Source organism: Pseudophryne corroboree, chromosome 2, assembly GCF_028390025.1.
Source record: "Pseudophryne corroboree isolate aPseCor3 chromosome 2, aPseCor3.hap2, whole genome shotgun sequence".
Taxonomy (NCBI): Eukaryota; Metazoa; Chordata; class Amphibia; order Anura; family Myobatrachidae; genus Pseudophryne; species Pseudophryne corroboree.
The window spans coordinates 145,070,690-145,092,634 of record NC_086445.1 but is presented as its reverse complement, the minus strand read 5'-3'; the positions used below and the strand labels follow the sequence as shown (position 1 = coordinate 145,092,634).

At 44.7% G+C, this 21,945-nt stretch overlaps 1 protein-coding gene across 1 annotated transcript in view; it reads right to left on the bottom strand.

Annotated features, from left to right (window-relative positions):
* PDS5B (PDS5 cohesin associated factor B) overlaps positions 1–21,945 on the bottom strand; it is a 340,516-nt gene that overhangs the window by 220,435 nt on the left and 98,136 nt on the right. The window contains exons 7-11 of the mRNA XM_063951787.1: positions 21,209–21,289; positions 18,939–19,079; positions 8,246–8,361; positions 6,372–6,466; positions 6,053–6,198 (exon numbers count right to left, since the gene is read on the bottom strand). Of these exons, the coding sequence (XP_063807857.1) occupies positions 6,053–6,198; positions 6,372–6,466; positions 8,246–8,361; positions 18,939–19,079; positions 21,209–21,289 (579 nt within the window). The remainder of the gene's footprint in view (positions 1–6,052; positions 6,199–6,371; positions 6,467–8,245; positions 8,362–18,938; positions 19,080–21,208; positions 21,290–21,945) is intronic.

Here is a 21,945-nt window from a genome sequence, read left to right as displayed (position 1 = left end):
CACACCAATCACACCGTACAACTCGTGATCTAAACCCAGTTAACAGCATGATAACTGAGGAGCCTCTAGAAAAGATGGCTCACTACAGCAATAACCCGATTTTTTGGTAACAATAACTATGTACCAGTATTGCAGACAATCCGCACTTGGGATGGGCGCCCAGCATCCACTACGGACTACGAGAAATAGAATTATCAGTAAGTAAATTCTTATTTTCTCTAACGTCCTAAGTGGATGCTGGGGACTCCGTAAGGACCATGGGGATTATACCAAAGCTCCCAAACGGGCGGGAGAGTGCGGATGACTCTGCAGCACCAAATGAGAGAACTCCAGGTCCTCCTCAGCCAGGGTATCAATTTTGTAGAATTTTACAAACGTATTTGCTCCTGACCAAGTAGCTGCTCGGCAAAGTTGTAAAGACGAGAGCCCTCGGGCAGCCGCCCAAGATGAGCCCATCTTCCTTGTGGAGTGGGCATTTACAGATTTTTGGCTGTGGCAGGCCTGCCACAGAATGTGCAAGCTGAATTGTACTACAAATCGAACGAGCAATAGTCTGCTTAGAAGCAGGAGAACCCAGCTTGTTGGGTGCATACAGGATAAACAGCGAGTCAGATTTTCTGACTCCAGCCGTCCTGGAAACATATATTTTCAGGGCCCTGACCACGTCTAGCAACTTGGAGTCCTCCAAGTCCCTAGTAGCCGCAGGCACCACAATAGGTTGGTTCAGGTGAAACGCTGAAACCACCTTAGGGAGAAACTGAGGACGAGTCCTCAATTCCGCCCTGTCCGAATGGAAAATCAGATAAGGGCTTTTACAGGATAAAGCCGCCAATTCTGACACGCGCCTGGCCCAGGCCAGGGCCAACAGCATGACCACTTTCCATGTGAGATATTTTAACTCCACAGATTTAAGTGGTTCAAACCAATGTGACTTTTGGAACCCAAAAACTACATTGAGATCCCACGGTGCCACTGGAGGCACAAAAGGAGGCTGTATATGCAGTATCCCTTTTACAACGTCTGAACTTCAGGGACTGAAGCTAGTTCTTTTTGGAAGAAAATTGACAGGGCCGAAATTTGAACCTTAATGGATCCCAATTTCAGGCCCATAGACACTCCTGTTTGCAGGAAATGTAGGAATCGACCCAGTTGAATTTCCTCCGTCGGGCCTTACTGGCCTCGCACCACGCAACATATTTTCGCCAAATGCGGTGATAATGTTTTGCGGTTACATCCTTCCTGGCTTTGATCAGGATAGGGATGACTTCATCCGGAATGCCTTTTTTCCTTCAGGATCCGGCGTTCAACCGCCATGCCGTCAAACGCAGCCACGGTAAGTCTTGGAACAGACAGGGTCCTTGCTGGAGCAGGTCCCTTCTTAGAGGTAGAGGCCACGGATCCTCCGTGAGCATATCTTGAAGTTCCGGTTACCAAGTCCTTCTTGGCCAATCCGGAGCCACGAATATAGTGCTTACTCCTCTCCATCTTATCAATCTCAGTACCTTGGGTATGAGAGGCAGATGAGGGAACACATACACTGACTGGTACACCCACGGTGTTACCAGAGCGTCTACAGCTATTGCCTGAGGGTCCCTTGACCTGGCGCAATACCTGTCGAGTTTTTCCCAACGGTTTATAATCATGTGGAAGACTTCTGGGTGAAGTCCCCACTCTCCCGGGTGGAGGTCGTGTCTGCTGAGGAAGTCTGCTTCCCAGTTGTCCACTCCCGGAATTGCTGACAGTGCTATCACATGATTTTCCGCCCAGCGAAGAATCCTTGCAGCTTCTGCCATTGCCCTCCTGCTTCTTGTGCCACCCTGTCTGTTTACGTGGGTGACTGCCGTGATGTTGTCCGACTGGATCAACACCGGCTGACCTTGAAGCAGAGGTCTTGCTAAGCTTAGAGCATTGTAAATGGCCCTTAGCTTCAGGATATTTATGTGAAGTGATGTCTCCAGGCTTGACCATAAGCCCTGGAAATTCCTTCCCTGTGTGACTGCTCCCCAGCCTCGCAGGCTGGCATCCGTGGTCACCAGGACCCAGTCCTGAATGCCGAATCTGCGGCCCTCTAGAAGATGAGCACTCTGCAACCAACACAGGAGGGACACCCTTGTTCTTGGTGACAGGGTTATCCGCTGATGCATCTGAAGATGCGACCCGGACCATTTGTCCAGCAGGTCCCACTGGAAAGTTCTTGCGTGGAATCTGCCGAATGGGATTGCTTCGTAGGAAGCCACCATTTTACCCAGAACCCTTGTGCATTGATGCACTGAGACTTGGCTCGGTTTTAGGAGGTTCCTGACTAGCTCGGATAACTCCCTGGCTTTCTCCTCCGGGAGAAACACCTTTTTCTGGACTGTGTCCAGGATCATCCCTAGGAACAGAAGACGATTCGTCGGAACCAGCTGCGATTTTGGAATATTGAGAATCCAATCGTGCTGCCGCAACACTACCTGAGATAGTGCTACACCGACCTCCAACTGTTCCCTGGATCTTACCCTTATCAGGGAATCGTCCAAGTAAGGGATAACTAAAATTCCCTTCCTTCGAAGGAATATCATAATTTCGGCCATTACCTTGGTAAAGACCCGGGGTGCCGTGGACCATCCATACGGCAGCGTCTGAACTGATAGTGACAGTTCTGTACCATAAACCTGAGGTACCCTTGGTGAGAAGGGTAAATGTGGACATGAAGGTAAGCATCCTTGATGTCCCGAGACATCATGTAGTCCCCTTCTTCCAGGTTCGCAATCACTGCTCTGAGTGACTCAATCTTGAATTTGAACCTTTTTATGTAAGTGTTCAAAGATTTTAGATTTAGAATCGGTCTCACCGAGCCGTCCGGCTTCGGTACCACAACAGTGTGGAATAATACCCCGTTCCCTGTTGCAGGAGGGGTACCTTGATTATCACCTGCTGGAAATACAGCTTGTGAATGGCTTCCAAAACTGTCTCCCTGTCAGAAGGAGACATCGGTAAAGCCGACTTTAGGAAACGGCGAGGGGGAGACGTCTCGAATTCCAGTTTGTACCCCTGAGATATCACCTGAAGGATCCAGGGGTCTACTTGCGAGTGAGCCCACTGCACGCTGAAATTAATTGAGACGGGCCCCCCACCGTGCCTGATTCTGCTTGTAAAGCCCCAGCGTCATACTGAGGAATTGGCAGAGGCGGGAGAGGGTTTCTGTTCCTGGGAACTGGCTGATTTCTGCAGCCTTTTTCCTCTCCCTCTGTCACGGGGCAGAAATGAGGAACCTTTTGCCCGCTTGTCCACGAAAAGACTGCGCCTGATAATACGGCGTCTTCTCATGTTGAGAGGCGACCTGGGGTACAAACGTGGATTTCCCAGCTGTTGCCGTGGCCACCAGGTCTGAAAGACCGACCCCAAATAACTCCTCCCCTTAATAAGGCAATACTTCCAAATGCCGTTTGAAATCCGCATCACCTGACCACTGTCGTGTCCATAACCCTCTACTGGTAGAAATGGACAACGCACTTAGACTTGATGCCAGTCGGCAAATATTCCGCTGTGCATCACGCATATATAGAAATGCATCTTTTAAATGCTCTATAGGCAAAAATATACTGTCCCTATCTAGGGTATCAATATTTTCAGTCAGGGAATCCGACCACGCCAACCCAGCACTGCACATCCAGGCTGAGGCGATTGCTGGTCGCAGTATAACACCAGTATGTGTGTAAATACATTTTAGGATACCCTCCTGCTTTCTATCAGCAGGATCTTTAAGGGCGGCCATCTCAGGAGAGGGTAGAGCCCTTACAAGCGTGTGAGCGCTTTATCCACCCTAGGGGGTGTTTCCCAACGCACCCTAACCTCTGGCGGGAAAGGATATAATGCCAATAACATTTTAGAAATTATCAGTTGTTATCGGGGGAAACCCACGCATCATCACACACCTCATTTAATTTCTCAGATTCAGGAAAACTACAGGTAGTTTTTCCTCACCGAACATAATACCCCTTTTTGGTGGTACTCGTATTATCAGAAATGTGTAAAACATTTTTCATTGCCTCCATCATGTAACGTGTGGCCCTACTGGAAGTCACATTTGTCTCTTCACCGTCGACACTGGAGTCAGTATCCGTGTCGGCGTCTATATCTGCCATCTGAGGTAACGGGCGCTTTAGAGCCCCTGACGGCCTATGAGACGTCTGGACAGGCACAAGCTGAGTAGCCGGCTGTCTCATGTCAACCACTGTCTTTTATACAGAGCTGACACTGTCACGTAATTCCTTCCAACAGTTCATCCACTCAGGTGTCGACCCCCTAGGGGGTGACATCACTATTACAGGCAATCTGCTCCGTCTCCACATCATTTTTCTCCTCATACATGTCGACACAAACGTACCGACATACAGCACACACACAGGGAATGCTCTGATAGAGGACAGGACCCCACTAGCCCTTTGGGGAGACAGAGGGAGAATTTGCCAGCACACACCAGAGCGCTATATATATATAGGGATAACCTTATATAAGTGTTTTTCCCCTTATAGCTGCTGTATCTTTAATACTGCGCGTAATTAGTGCCCCCCCCCCTCTCTTTTTTAACCCTTTCTGTAGTGTAGTGACTGCAGGGGAGAGCCAGGGAGCTTCCCTCCAACGGAGCTGTGAGGGAAAATGGCGCCAGTGTGCTGAGGAGATAGGCTCCGCCCCCTTATCGGCGGCCTCATCTCCCGTTTTTCTATGTATTCTGGCAGGGGTTAAATGCATCCATATAGCCCAGGAGCTATATGTGATGCATTTTTTGCCATCCAAGGTGTTTTTATTGCGTCTCAGTGCGCCCCCCCCCAGCGCCCTGCACCCTCAGTGACCGGAGTGTGAAGTGTGCTGAGAGCAATGGCGCACAGCTGCAGTGCTGTGCGCTACCTTGTTGAAGACAGGACGTCTTCTGCCGCCGATTTTCCGGACCTCTTCTGTCTTCTGGCTCTGTAAGGGGGCCGGCGGCGCGGCTCTGGGACCCATCCATGGCTGGGCCTGTGATCGTCCCTCTGGAGCTAATGTCCAGTAGCCTAAGAAGCCCAATCCACTCTGCACGCAGGTGAGTTCGCTTCTTCTCCCCTTAGTCCCTCGATGCAGTGAGCCTGTTGCCAGCAGGTCTCACTGAAAATAAAAAACCTAAAACTAAACTTTTTACTAAGCAGCTCAGGAGAGCCACCTAGTGTGCACCCTTCTCGTTCGGGCACAAAAATCTAACTGAGGCTTGGAGGAGGGTCATAGGGGGAGGAGCCAGTGCACACCAGGTAGTTCTAAAGCTTTACTTTTGTGCCCAGTCTCTTGCGGAGCCGCTATTCCCCATGGTCCTTACGGAGTCCCCAGCATCCACTTAGGACGTTAGAGAAAACTCTTTATGAAGCATGGAGCAAATACCTAGAAGCTGTAAATACAGCTGTCTCTCACTGTAGCTGCAGTAGGGGGGTAAAGACAACCACAGTCCTGAGAGCTCCTTGTAGGAGATGACCCATGAAGGAGGATGGAAACCTCAATACACAGCCGGGGAACAAATGTCTCTAAGCTGCATGTGCAGCGTTCACCTCACCTCGATTGAAAGAGCAGTTTCCTGTGTGGTCAGAAACCTGCAGTCTGTCTCAGGGGACCACATGCACCTTTGAGCCCCAACTACAGCATTTCCCATGCTGATACACATTAACAGCTGTGCATTTACAGTTACATCACTTTACGTAATCTCCAAATAAAAAGCAGCACAGGGAAATGTCTGTTAAATAAATATGAGCAAAGCCTGAACTATAACAAACAAAAATAGAAAAGGATTTCAATAACTAAGCAACTACAGTAGACTTCTGCAAGCCAGTGAGACCATGCACAGTTCTGACGAATGATGGTTGTTTTGAACTTTAGTATTACTATTTGTGGATGTACCAAATGCCTTACCATACAGAACCCACGTTAGTACTGTGCCATTTAAGTTGGCGACATGCACTTTAATAAATACACCCTAAATCATAGTATTATATTTGCTTAAGAGTCATTAGGAGAACAGTCCAGTTACCCACATTTCACACTTACTTACCCGCTTGTCCAGAGTTCTTTCACGAACAAAATTAAGAAGGGCGTCATTGACCAGCAGAAGGTCTTTCTTAGCTGCCGTTACTATAGACACAATCACATCATGTCTAATGGCTTCTTCAGGGTCATGGGATCTCACTTTAAGATATTCTGAAACATACAATTTGTGAAGTTAACGGTGGTCTTTCTCAAGTGAGGAAAATAGAGTGTCCAAGGGCAATCATACACTTTACACTGATGCAAACACACGGTGACTCTAATGGGAGTCAAAAGTGGGATGTAAATAACAAAAACATCCTATAAACCAATATGGTCCCCAATACCTGTTAGGTCTTTTGCCAAATCAGGATGATTCATTAAGCAGTGGCTTGCAAACTTCACACATTCCAAGCGAATAGGTACATGTATGTCATTAAATCTGTCAAAGAATAAAAGAAAGAAAAAAAAAGGGAAGAAAAAACACAACAGTTAGTATTGTTAGATTTCAGACTTGCAACAGGATTAATTGTGAAACCCAAAAGCCCAACATTTATGCATGGTTTCCCAATACAAGATACAGAAGCATGCAGCCGTTACCTATGTAACAAAAATAGTGTTTACTACTAGTGTAATGGGGCCCACACACTGTGAGCCTATACAATCTGTGCTATGCGATTTGGACTAAGTGGGGTATACTATTTGAACTACATCCGAGTTTGAATACACTACAATGTACTATGTGTGCTGTAGTACAAAAATGCCTGCCTGCACATACTATTTTGCCTTGAGATATTGACTAGATGAGAGCGCGAATCGCAAGAGACAATACACACTGCTATTTGAACTACATGTGATGCTACTTGAACTAAAAAGATAAAATAGCATGCGAGAATCACACCGTGTGTGGGCACCATGAGTAAACATAAGTATATTTAGGATCAACATAGTAATATTTAATTTGAATTATAAAACAAGTCTGTAGAAAGCACCAAACACAAAAGTGCCAGAGATAATATAAGTTTGTGAAGATGGATCATCTTAGGCTAGCAGTGTGGACCTTGTTGTGCAAAAAGTAGTGCTAGAGCTGCTACATGATGATCAACGGTGGGTGAGTCTTTGGATTCAAAGGACTGGTCAGATATACGGTCTGGGGCCTCTAAATCCTCTATCAAGGAAAACGCATACAAACTTATTTCAGCGAGTATGCGCCATAAAAAATCCACTCAGCTTCCTCCCTTTGTTTGAGAAGTTGCCCTGATTCTGGGTCCTTCCCTTTTCTCTGATGGGGTGTGGATTAATAGATCAACAATGTCTAGGTGGACACCACATGGTCCACAGTGCTTAAGGTTGACGTGGAAATGGTTGACTCAAAAACGGTAAAGACTTTTTTTTTATATTTTAGCCCAAATCCAACCCTAACTGATCCACCCCTGGGGTGCCAATTTTCCCCACAAGCAGCATATCTGTACAAATGTCGAAAAAACATGGAAACGTGTCAACCATTTTAATGTTGATCTTTTGAATATGTCGGATTTTATTACTGTGGACCTAATGAATGTTGACAATATGGTATCGACCTTTTAAACGAATATCCCACCCTGGTGATCCTACCCCATTTTACAGGATTGTGGGTGGAGGTTCATTCCCTTTTGGGCTCTGACCATTCATTCCTAAACACATTTTGCTCCCCTTACCATCTCCGGACCTCCCCAGACACCAAAAGAAGCCCGCCAGGTATGCTCCACAGGCTACCACCGTTTTGCTTGCCTCTCTAGACACCTCAGTATTAACACTCTTACAGAAAATCTGGTAGGTATCGGAGCCCATGAACAGCACTCTAGCTATTTTTCTAACGTGTGGACCCCCATAGGGGTGTCTCTATTCACCCATTTTAAAAGAGATTCTCATTTCTGGGCCTACAAGGTATATTAAGCCTCCTGACTGCATGTTTAATGTGTACTGAAGGAAGAGTCCTCACCCCCACCTTTCTTCTAACATTTAAAATCTAATTTTGTTTAAATAGTTACAATTGTTTATCTAGTGTATGGTCATCCCCTGCGTGGGCTGTGTACTTATGTTTGCCCCTTCTTATTTGGTGCCATAATAAATTGTCATCACAAAAAAAAGTTTTTTTACGGATGCTGACTCTACATTAAAATCACTTCTAAAAAGCAAGATCCTACAGTGTTTATAATGGACTTCAGCAATAAACACTCACCTCCCCAAGTAGCACTGCCAAAGGGGCTTGTTTTGAGTAGCGAGCTCCGAATCCTTTGCTCCAAACATTTTTGCGAGAAGTTTTACCACCTGCAGTCGTTCCTCGTTGTCATTACTCTGGATTGTTAAGAAACAGACATGACGCTATTACTTCATATATGCAAATTAAAAGATGCACTTTACAGATTGGAAACATGTATCCATATGCAAATAGATGAACATGCATAATAACAGCATCATTTTACTAAATACTACTGTATGGCAAGTTAAAAACAAAAGTTTGATTTAAAAATCCCTACTCGCTTTAACAGAACCATGCACATCTTGCCAGTGTAACATTTGTGCAACCAAATGTGCAGACAATTAGATTTGTTTGACAGCATGGAAATCCCACCTTCAAGGATGATCAGATATCAGGCTGTGTGTGACCTGTTTATAGATTGCAGATATGGATGGATAGAATGCTGAATAAAAATAAGATTTTAAACCTACCGGTAATTCTTTTTCTCGTAGCCCGTAGAGGATGCTGGGGACTCCGTAAGGACCATGGGGATAGACGGGCTCCGCAGGAGATATGGGCACTTTAAGAAAGACTTTAGATCTGAGTGTGCACTGGCTCCTCCCTCTATGCCCCTCCTCCATACCTCAGTTAGAGAAACTGTGCCCAGAGGAGACGGACAGTACGAGGAAAGGATTTTTGTTAATCCAAGGGCAAGATTCATACCAGCCACACCGTATAACTTGTGATATACTAACCAGTTAACAGTATGAAAACAACATAGCATCAGTCCAAGACCGATGAAAACTATAACATAACCCTTATGTAAGCAAAACTATATACAAGTCTTGCAGAAGTAGTCCGCACTTGGGACGGGCGCCCAGCATCCTCTACAGACTACGAGAAAAAGATTTACCAGTAGGTTTAAAATCTTATTTTCTCTTACGTCCTAGAGGATGCTGGGGACTCCGTAAGGACCATGCGGATTATACCAAAGCTCTAAAATGGGCGGGAGAGTGCGGATGACTCTGCAGCACCGATCAAGCAAACAGGAGGCCCTCCTCAGCCAGGGTATCAAACTTATAGAACTTTGCAAATGTGTTTGATCCCGACCAAGTAGCAGCTCGGCACAGCTGTAGTGCCGAGACCCCTCGGGCAGCCGCCCAAAAAGAGCCCACTTTCCTAGTGGAATGGGCCTTGACCGATTTAGGCAACGGCAATCCTGCCGTAGAATGCGCCTGCTGAATCGTGTTACAGATCCAGCGAGCAATAGTCTGCTTTGAAGCAGGGCCACCAATCTTGTTGGCTGCATACAGGACAAACAGTGCTTCTGTTTTCCTGACCCTAGCCGTTCTGGCTACATACATTTTTAAAGCCCTGACCACATCAAGGGACTCGGAATCCTCCAAGTCTCGTGTAGCCACAGGCACCACAATAGGTTGGTTCATATGAAACCACTTTTGGCAGGAACTGAGGACGGGTCCGCAATTCCGCTCTATCCATATGGAAAACCAGATAGGGGTTTTTATGTGACAAAGCCGCTAATTCCGACACTCGCCTAGCCGAAGCCAAGGCTAATAACATGACCACTTTCCAGGTGAGATATTTCAACTCCACCGTCTTAAGTGGTTCACACCAATGTGACTTAAGGAAACTTAACACCACGTTAAGGTCCCAAGGCGCCACCGGAGGTACAAAAGGAGGCTGAATATGCAGTACTCCCTTCACAAACGTTTGTACTTCAGGGAGAGAAGCCAACTCCTTCTGAAAGAAAATGGACAAGGACGAAATCTGAAGCTTAATGGAGCCTAATTTTAAGCCCAAATTCACTCCAGTTTGTAGGAAGTGAAGGAAACGGCCCAGATGGAATTCTTCCGTAGGAGCATTCCTGGCCTCGCACCAAGAGACATATTTTCGCCATATACAGTGATAATGTTTAGACGTCCCGTCCTTCCTAGCCTTAATCAGCGTAGGAATGACCTCATCCGGAATGCCTTTTTTCGCTAGGATTCGGCGTTCAACCGCCATGCCGTCAAACCAAGCAGCGGTAAGTCTTGGAACAGACATGGCCACTGTTGCAACAGGTCCTGTCTTAGAGGAAGAGGCCACGGATCTTCTGTAAGCATTTCCTGCAGATCCGGATACCAGATCCTTCGTGGCCAATCTGGAACAATGAGGATTGTTCTCACTCCTCTTTTTCTTATTATTCACAACACCTTGGGTATGGGAGGAAGAGGAGGAAATGCATAGACTGACTGGAACACCCACGGTGTCACTAGGGCGTCTACCGCTACTGCCTGAGGGTCTCTTGACCTGGCGCAATACCTCTGTAGCTTTTTGTTGAGGCGGGACGCCATCATCTCTATCTGTGGCAATCCCCACCGACTTGCAATCTGTGCGAAGACTTCCTGATGAAGTCCCCACTCTCCAGGATGTAGGTCGTGTCTGCTGAGGAAGTCTGCTTCCCAGCTGTCCACTCCCGGAATGAACACTGCTGACAGTGCGCTTACATGATTCTCCGCCCAGCGAAGAATTCTGGTGGCTTCCGCCATCGCCACTCTGCTCCTTGTGCCGCCTTGGCGGTTTACATGAGCTACTGCGGTGACGTTGTCTGACTGGATCAGAACCGGTTGGTCGCGAAGTAAGGTCTCCGCTTGACGTAGGGCGTTGTATATGGCCCTTAGTTCCAAGATGTTGATGTGAAGACAAGTCTCTTGACTTGACCAAAGAGCTTGGCAATTTCTTTCCTGTGTGACTGCTACCCAACTTCGGAGGCTCGCGTCCGTGGTCACCAGGATCCAGTCCTGAATGCCGAACCTGCGGCCCTCTAGAAGGTGAGCACTCTGCAGCCACCACAGGAGATATACCCTGGCCCTGGGGGATAGGGTAATCAACTGATGAATCTGTAGATGCGACCCGGACCACTTGTCCAGTAGGTCCCATTGGAAAGTCCTCGCATGGAACCTGCCGAAGGGAATGGCCTCGTATGATGCCACCATCTTTTCCAGGACTCGAGTGCAGTGATGCACTGACACCTGTCTTGGTTTCAACAGGTTCCTGACCAGAGTCATGAGTACCTGGGCCTTCTCTATCTGAAGGTAAACCCATTTCTGGTCCGTATCCAGAATCATACCCAAGAAGGGCAGACTAGTCATAGGAACCAACTGTGACTTCAGGATATTGAGAATCCAGCCGTGTTGCTGTGACACCTTCAGCGAAAGTGACACGCTGGAGATCGTCCAAGTATGGGAAAATTGTGACTCCTTGCTTGCGTAGGAGCACCATAATTTCCGCCAATTACCCTGAAATTGGTAATGACAATACTGTACCGCAATTCTCAGGTACGCCTGATGGGGTGGATAAATGTGAACATGAAGGTATGCAGCCTTTATGTCTAGATACACCATAAAATCTCCCCCTTCCAGGCTGGCGATGATCGCTCTGAGCGATTCCATTTTTAATTTGAACCTTTTCAAGTATAGGTTCAGAGATTTTAATTTTAAAATAGGTCTGACCGAACCGTCCGGTTTCGGGGCTACAGCCAAGGTTGAGTAATATCCCCTTCCTTGTTGCAAGAGGGGAACCTTGAGCACCACCTGTTGGAGATACAATGTGTGAATTGTATTTAATATTACCTCCCTTTCTGGGGGAGAAGCCGGTATGTCCGATAAGGAAAACCGGCGAGGAGGCACCTCTTCGAATTCCAGCTCGTAACCCTGAGAACCAATTTTTCTTGCCCAGGGATCCACCTGTGAGTGAACTCAGATGTGGCTGAAGAGTCGAAGACGTGCTCCCACTGGGGCGGACTCCCTTAGCGGAGCCCCAGCGTCATGCGGTGGATTTAGTAGAGGCCGGGGAGGAATTCTGTTTCTGGGAACTAGCTGTGCCCTGTGCCCTTACCTCTGGTAAGAAAGGACGCTCCTCGTACTTTCTTGTTTTTCTGCGACCGAAAGGACTGCATTTGATAATGTCTTGCTTTCTTAGGCTGTGAGGGAATATAAGGCAAAAGATCAGAATTACCAGCTATAGCTGTGGAGACCAGGTCCGAGAGCCCTTCTCCACACAATTCCTCAGCCTTGTAAGGTAAAACCTCCATATGCCTCTTTTAGTCGGCATCACCTGTCCATTGCATGTTCCACAGGACACGTCTAGCAGAAATCGACATAGCGTTGACTCTAGAACCCAGTAGACCAATGTCTCTTTGGGCATGTCATATATATATATATATATATATATATATATATATATATATATATATATCCTAGGGTCAATAACATGGTATCCTTATCTAGGGTGTCCATCTCCGCTGATAAGGTATCTGTCCACACTGCTACAGCGCTATAAACCCATGCCGACACAATCGCTGGTCTGAGTAGTGTACCAGAATGTGTATAAATGGACTTCAAAGTACTTTTACTGCATGCTATCTGCAGGATCCCTGAGGATAGCTGTTAAGTCAGCGCTACCTTTTGGGTAAACGTGTCAATGCCTTGTCCACCCTAGGGGAAGATTCCCATTGTATCCTGGCCCGAGCAGGGAAAGGATACGCCCTGAGAATTCTTTTTGGGAATCTGCAGTTTCTTGTCTGGAGATTCCCGCTCTTTTTCTTCATGAGGGGGGGAAATTTACCTCAAGTTTCTTCCCCTTAAACATGTGTACCCTCGTGTCAGGGACAGATGGGTCATCAGTGATAGGCAAAACATCTTTTATTACAATAATCATATATTGAATACTTTTCTGCCAGTTTTGGCTGTAACTTTGCATTATCGTAGTAGACACTGAAGTCAGACTCCGTGTCGGTATCAGTGTATTATTTTGGATAGTGGGCGTTTTGAGACTCTGAAGGTCCCTGCGACATAGGGAATCTACCCATGTCTGTCCCTATCTGTTCTCTAATCTTTTGTGCAATAAATTTAAGTAATCTAATGTTTTACCCAGTAGCGCTATTATATATTATCTGCGCCGAATTATGTGCCCCCCCTCTTCTTTAAAACCCTCTTTTCTACCTTGGTATAAGCAGGGGAGAGTCCGGGGAGCTTCTCTCAGCGGTGCTGTGGAGAAAAAAATGGCGCTGGTGAGTGCTGAGGGAGAAGCCCCGCCCCCTCGACGGCGGGCTTCTGTCCCGCTTAAATATACTGTACACTGGCGGGGGCTCTTTATATATACAGTGGTCAGCTGTATATATATTCTTTTTGACAGAAAAGAGGTTTACATGCTGCCCAGGGCACCCCCCCTGCGCCCTTACAGTGACAGCCGTGTGTGAGGTGCGTGGGAGCAATGGCGCACAGCTGCAGTGCTGTGCATTACCTCAGTGTAGATCATGAAGTCTTCTGCCGCCTCTGAAGTCTTTTCTTCTCATACTCACCCGGCTTCTATCTTCCGGCTCTGCGAGGGGGACGGCAGCGCGGCTCCGGGACGAACTCCAGGGTGAGACCTGTGTTCTGATTCCCTCTGGAGCGAATGGTGTCCAGTAGCCTAAGAAGCAGGACCTGCACTCAGAGAGTAGGGCTGCTTCTCTCCCCTCAGTCCCTCGATGCAGGGAGTCTGTTGCATAAAAAACCTAACTAAAATACTTTGACAGGAAACTCAGGAGAGCTCCCTGTAAGCACCCAGTCTCCACTGGGCACAGTATTAAACTGAGGTCTGGAGGAGGGGCATAGAGGGAGGAGCCAGTGCACACCCAGATCTAAAGTCTTTCTTAAAGTGCCCATGTCTCCTGCGGAGCCCGTCTATCCCCATGGTCCTTACGGAGTCCCCAGCATCCTCTAGGACGTAAGAGAAAGGAAGCTTAAGCTAAACTGACAACTCCCAACAGTGATATTATGAAACTACTATATATAGTATAAACTGTCCATAGAATAAAAATAGTACTGTATGCTACCTATTGTCAGTTGTATACCAGCAGTCATGATAGAGGCATTAGGACGGAGTTTAGAGACCATTCTTGAGGCCTTGATTAATGTCTAGCACAGGCAAGAACATCATTCAGGAGACTGATGAATGTAGGTGTAATTGGCATCCCTGAAGAAAATCATTCTATATGCCAGGAGGAGATATAGACGTAATGGCATGAAGTCTAATACTATAGTCAAGGTCAGGAAGATTTCATGCAATCAGTAAATATGACTATCTGTTCTGCAAGCAAACGAGGTATCTAAGATACCAGCATATGTAATAGTCTCCTTTTTCACACGTACAGATACAAAAGCAAATCAATACAAGTTGTCATTAGTGATACTGTAGGCTCCATCCCATAATCAGTCACAGCACAGGCCAATAACACCGTACACGAGCAACGAAACAATAGCAATTTGTATGTTAATATGTGCAGCATAGCTCCGTTCTATGCATAGATGCTTCAGCGTGGAGGATATACCATGTACAAGCCAGTATAAATTATGCTGTTTCTTATTAGAAATCAGCACACCTGCAAAATGGTGCAACATGTACATTGTGGAACAGAAAGAAATTGGGTATGACTTATCCGGCGCTGTTGTCTGGATGGTATCCTATATTACTTGTCCTGGACTGTTTCACTCTTAGGCAGATTTTATTCCAGGTAACCCAAAAAAGGTAATATGAAAATATAATATAGTGAAGTACAATTTTTACACTTTTTAACAAATGACCATTAAAATCACAATGTCATAGCTCCACATAAAACATATATGCAAAGGTCGTCTGAACAGCCGTGATAAATGAAATTACCAGAGAATTTGAACGGATGTATTCAGTTCAAGATCAGCGTGAAAAAGGTGAGTCCAGGGCACCCTCGATGTTATTTGCGCTGCTCCCAGTCCTCTGGTTTCACAAAACGCGTATATTACCGGCGGCCGTTTGCTAGCACCTCCGACGCGTTTCTACCACGGCACTGGGGTCTTTTTCAAGGAGTCCTCAAGGACAGTGCAAACATCATCGAGTGTGCCCGGGACTCACCTTTTTCACGTTGATCTTGAACTGAATACATCAGTTCAAATTCTCTAGTAATTTCATTTATCACGGCTGTTCAGACGACCTTTGCATATGTATTTTATGTGGAGCTAAGAAATTGTGATTCTATATGAAATTGTGATATTGATGATCATTTATTAAAAAGTGTAAAATTTGTACTTCGCTATATTATTTTTTCATATTACCTTTTGGGTTACCTGGAATAAAATCTGCCTAAGAGTGAAACAGTCCAGGACAAGTAATATAGGATACCAGGCAGACAACAGCGCGGGATAAGTCATACCCATCTTCTTTCTGTTGCACATTGTGGTGGAGGTTGGAGGAACCTTCCTTTTGTATTAGACAAATTTTGCTGCATATTGTTAATTAAGCGCACTTGGGTTAGCCTCACTTTTTCTCTTCTGGTATCGCACACATTGTGGTGCTATGTATAAAATGGGAACCAGCACACTATAAAATAACCTTCCCAATACATTGTTTCCTCCAATACAAAACGCATCACAAAGTCCTGAGCACAAATGTTAACCGAAAGCTTAATAGTTTCAACAAATGAAACTATAGTATATTTGTTTCTTTAAACCAAGTATAATAAATGGCCCCATATCAATGTGTACAGTGACCTGTGTCCCCTCGCGTAATAGAAGGGAAGCACATAGAGCACCTCACCTTCCCATCACCTGGCCACATCCTCAGATGTTCCAGTTTTAAGTGATCATGATATTTAAACTTGTGATACTGTAAATTACTTTATTTTCAAATAGGTATTTTCTTCTTCTAACCGCTGCTGTCAACCATGGTGAAAAAGATTTAATTATTTTAAATTCTGTTTATGCATGGCAATGTTAAGATGCCACTAATCTAGCTAATAAAATAATTTTATTATCGATTATCAATTTTTGTTGGGTCATCCTTTTATATGCCAAATGCAGCCCAGATTTTATATGTTTGGGTAAAAGGGTGTTAGGCTGCTTATATGAGTATCAGTCATTAGGTCGACCACTACTGGTCGACATGGAAAAAGGTCGACATGAGCTTTTTTACTTTTGTTGGTGTTTTCTTCGTAAAGTGACGGGGAACCCCAATTAGTGCACTGTGTCCCCTCGCATGGCTCGCAATGCTTTGGGCAAGATGCCTCGCTCCGGTACCGCTGCACTCGGCATAGGTTACTATTTTCAATTGTAGTCAACGTGGATCGTAAAGTATGAAAAAGTTCAAAAAATGAAGAAAAAAAAAGGAAGTGAAAACGCATGTCAACTTTTCCATGTCGACCTAGTGATCATGTTGACCTAATGTATGTCGACCAATAGTGGTCGACCTAATGACCGTATGCTTGGCTCCCATTTATGGTGAGGGACTAGTTTTACATAGCACAAGTATCGCTTTAAAGATCTGATATACAAAGTACCCTTCTCAGTGACGGAGAAACTCTGGTTTTCAATTTTATTTCTTTTGGGTTACATTGGGAAACCCACTAGTTTTCCATAAGTCGCACCCCTATTGGCGCTGCCCATTTATGTTTGCCTGGTGTATTTCCTAGCGACACCTGCCTCAACTGACAAGCATAACCTAATTGTAAAGCGCAACGGAATAAGCTGCGCCATATAAGAAACTGTTAATAAATAACGAAGGCATGAGCTGCATGACTGCCAAAAAGAGAGTTCCGTTTTGGTCTCAACTTAGCTATAGACTGGCAAAAAACATTTGGAATTTAGTTGGAATAAAACACTGTTACATCAATAAGGGCTTTGTGCTAGCAAGCCCTCCAATCAGCTCAGCGGCTTACAGGTACTGTTCACCGGTTCATTTGCTGAGGGACCTCAAGACTGCAGATTTTCAATGCCTTCCTCGCAGGTCATGTAGACAATACACACTTGTACCCTCTCCCTGGTAACTAACTATTTTAGTGTTTTGTTATTTGCTTCACATTATAGCACAAAAAAAGGTAAATTACATTTTTACTGTATTCTGTTCTATATCAAAACCTGATTGGTGTCCAATTTTCTTAACAAATGTTGCAAAAATTTGTCTATAAACACAGGGTAAGCAATGACTTTTAAACTTTCATTTATTTGTAATGGTTGTGGAGAGGAGTAATATTACTAACGGGAGCGCATAACCAATTGATGAAAAAGGGACTAAAATATAAAGCACACAGATGAAGAGACGGAACAATGTCGCAAATTCAGTAAATCACTGCATGGAGGAATAAACAATAATCCACAGTTTTGGTGAGAGCCTGCACCTCAGATAATTCTAATTTAGGGAATAGGGTCTCCATTTTCATTTAAAAATAAAGCACAGCGACAACATAGAAAATGCCAGAAGAGTTGACCAAAGTCCTTAAGACATTAAGACATAATATACATCCAGAAAGTACACCGTGACCGCCTCAAAGTAACCTAACTAAAACATTTATAAAACTGAAACTGCGATAGGTAAATATGGAGAATTGGTAGTTATGCATTTGACGCTGCACATTATGTGATAATCTCCCACATTCTGTCACCAAGTTCTTATAAATTTCTGTTTTTTCTCTTATTTTTTTTTTCCAGTTAAGGCGATGTGACATTTGAAGAACGTGTATTATTATATAATGCTGGGAAATAATTCTGGATAATTAAAACCCAACCAAATTTGATCAAAACAAAATGTAAAAGCCAGTTCTTATGAGCCAAATCAGCTGGTGGCAAACACGGCTTTTAAGATCCTGCATGCAGGTGTGCAGAAAATATAAATAGCATTTTTTGCACATTTTGATAACAGTAAAATATAATCTAATTTAAAGATCAAGAAAACGCAAGCAAAAGGAACAATATCAGAGGTCATGTATATAAAGGTGCCAACAGTTTGGGGGGAAAGTAGGAATTACACTGAAGAGTCATTTGTGTTTAGCGCATACTACATATACCCCTTTCAGACTAGCAAAAATTCCCAGGTTATAGCACACTCATCAACCCGGGATTTTGCTTACTCTGAAAGGGTTCTAAAGAAATATCCCGGGTCTAGCGTACAGGCATTTCATCCCAGGTCGCGACCTGGGTTGATGCTGGAATCGACCCGGAATGTGTGCAGTGTGAACGGGTAAGCCGGGTGAAGGTGACCTGGCACCCATTATCGGCATAGGATGCAGCTGCGCTTGGAAATGATTGTCTCCAAGCGCCATCTCATGTAGCGTCAGCGGTACCTTCAACAACCCGGCAATATTTCGTGTCGGGCCGCAAGTCTCAAAGGGATGTCAAGCCGGGTCACACCAGAGTACAAATTCCCAGGTGCGACCTGGCTCTAAAGGTCCATACACACTTAACGATATAATGAGCGACGTCGCTCATTTTCCCCCTCCTTGAGCGACGTCGCTCGTTTTATCGTTAAGTGTGTATGCCGCCAGCAACGAACGATGCGCGGCCCCGCGGGTCGGCAACGATCGTCGCTGTCGGTCGGGCATGCATGAAGGATGTGGACTGTCGTCCACGACCTTCATGCAGGGCTGGCGGGGGCGTGACGTCACTGAGCGATATGAGCGGTCATATCGCTCAGTGCGTACAGGCGGCCGCCGACCGGCCGGCCCGGGAGGGGGAAACGTTAGACGATGTCGCTCACAGAGCGACATCGTCTAATGTGTATGGGTCTTAAGTCTGAAAGAGGTATTAGCGGATGACCGCTTAAGACTGACAATGTTTAAAAATGCAAACTAAATGTTTACAGCCTTCCCATATTTAATGAACAAACAAATGGATTTTAAATTTACCTTGAGCTTGAACTCCAGCTGAGGTAAGACAGAGAGGAGCAAGTGGCCATCAATATTATATAACTCCAGGATCAGATCGAACACGTGTTCAGACAAGTCACTAATGGAGGTTTTGCCAAGCATGAGAACCTGGTTGAAGAACTGCAAAACAAATGAAGAAGGGGAGAGGGGCAAGAGTGAAGATTCAGTGCAAAATAATCAACATATCCTTCAAATGTTACAGTAAATCTGCTTAGTGCACACTGCAGGCAGAAGGTGGGTTTACTCTGCGTATTGCTCCAGTAGAACCAAAAATACTCATTGCATATGGCACAGAGCTGGACTGCAATAAAAACATTTATGTTCTATTCCGACCAAACTAACTATGTGTGTGGATTTTGTACGTGCTCCCAGTGTTTGCATGGGTTTCCTCTCACAGCCCCAAAACACAGGAAGAGATTCAATTACCCACGGTAAATTACAGCAGGTAAAAACAAGAGGTAGCCTCAGGCTTCAACACCCGGGGCTATTCAATTAGGTTCCAGACCTCTCCGCCTGGTTAACACCTGTATCGAGCGTTACTGCACAGAATCAGTAAAAAGATCATGGATTGGTGCGTGAACAGGATGACTGGACCCGATAACTATGGAGTTATCAGGGATTTTTTTTTTCCATCTGCCAGAGGCTGATGAAAAAGAAACCCCGATGACTGCTGGCTTCGGTGCTAATTGAACAGTCCTGGGGATCAATTAGCCCATAACAATCTACAGTAGCTAATTGAATCTCGCCCATAATATGTAAACGTAGGACTTCATAATAATTATTAATTATTCCCTATAAAATATTGTGTAATATGTTATGCTATCTGTTTTGGTAATTTCTAAGATTAAGGTTTTGTGTTGGCTTTTTTTAAAAATCTAGATGGACCTAAAAAAACAAAAACAAAAAAAACTAAAAAAAAAACCCACAAACCAATCAATACAAAACTGAAAATATTGGGTGGAATTCAGTATGTTGTTTGAAATCCTGCTACTTGCTTGGTTCTAGCACAAATGTCCCCAACAGTCATTGGCCACACCAAACAGTGTCCCTGCCTGAAGGTTTCAGAAACGCATGTGCGCAGTTCAAGTCCCTGCAGAGTGAACGTCATTCAGTGGAGAATGACAACTACATATTTGGTAGGAGACAAGGGTCTGGGACTCCAGGTTGACAACAAAAAGGTTGACACACCTTAGGTCGACGCCAATTGGTCGACACACCTTAGGTCAACATGGACAAAAGGTCGACAGGAACAAGGTAGACATGGAAAAAGGTTGACATGAGTTTGTTTTTTTGGTGTCGTTTTCTTCGTCGAGTGACCGGGAACCCCAATTAGTGCACCGCTTCGCTCGCCATGCTTCGGGCATGGTGCCTTCGCTCGGCACAGATTACCGTTCCAATCGTAGTCCACGTGGATCGTTAAGTATGAAAAGGTTCCAAAAAAGAAAAAAATTGTGAAAAACTCATGTCGACCTTTTTCCATGTCGACATGGTTCCGGTCATCCTTTTGTCCATGTCGACCTAAGGTGTGTCGACCAATTGGTGTCGACCTAAGGTGTGTCGACCTTTTTGTTGTCGACCTGGAGTCCGGATACCGGAGACACGCAGTGTCATCTGTGAAGTGACACTGGATGCCTGTGCCATGAATGCTCTTCAAGGATTAGTAAATACCACATAAAACAATCTTAAAGATTTTAGATGCAGAATCCTTCTGCTACAGTATGGATATTTAAATAACCTGCTATGATTTAAATAGACATTAAGCTACACAAACTTCAAGCTATAAATAGAATTTAATATTTATATATAATAAGAAAATATTTACATACGAAGTCATGGGTTAGGCTGGGTACACAACTGGTTGATCGTTTTAACGATTGCCAAGTTGTATGTACACATGATCTTGTGCATACACACTTCGCAATCCACAGCACGAGATGTCTGGCAACAGAGTAATTTGAATATATCCGCCTACTTTTTGACATTCAGTGGCTATTGCGGTTGGCCGTATTTGTTCTACGCCTGCTACAATTATAATAAAACTATAAATCCCTTGATAGCATAGAAGGAATGGTTTTGTTGGTTGGCACATGGGTATGTCACTTGTCACCAGTCAAAATAATGACTGAATAGCAGATAAAACAGCACTTAAGCATCAAAATGCACAATACCTTCCTCTCCTTCCGCTGTCGTATAAAACCAGACTATTATAATCCTGACAACACTGAAACTATGAGAAACTTTCTACTTACATTTGTAATGTATGGTTCTATAGCTTGAGCAGTTCTCTTCAGCAGAGCTTTAGCCAAGTCATAAGCCTGTTTGTTTAAATTCTAAAATGCAAATAAATAAATAAATAAATAAATAAATAAATCACAAGTGTGCTGAATATGTGGGTGGGGGGTAACGGAGGTCAGTAGACAACAAAATATATTACAAGAAATAATATGAAGAAACGGACACATTTATAGTAAGGACATTTTCAAGCATTAAGAAATCAGTAAAAGTTTAAAAGTCTGTTTAATTACTGGATTGTGCATATGAAAATAGCAGTGTGCTATAGGTACTGTGACTGACCAACATTGGGACATGCAGGAGTAGGACGGAATACTTGGATGGAAGTCCGCTGGTTAGGAAATATAAGGATTCATAACCAAAGCATAACCAGGCGAAACTAAACAATATTTATGGCTCAGTGACCTGCTACATATGCGACCAAAAACAAAAATTTGAACAGAAAAATAACCCCTTTAAACCGACAAGGATCAAGTGTAATTGAGTACAGATAGTAAGCTTAGACACTGTCCAGGTTCAATTGTTTAAGGAGTCTTCACCAACTGCGCTCAATCCAATTCAGTCATCCAACTAGAGCAAAGAATGAGCAGACTTGTGACCAAATTTGGCAGACATGGCATTCATACTTCACAGAGGAATATTTAAAGGCTATGTATGGTCATCTGAGCTTTGTCGCCCAATATGAGCAACACTT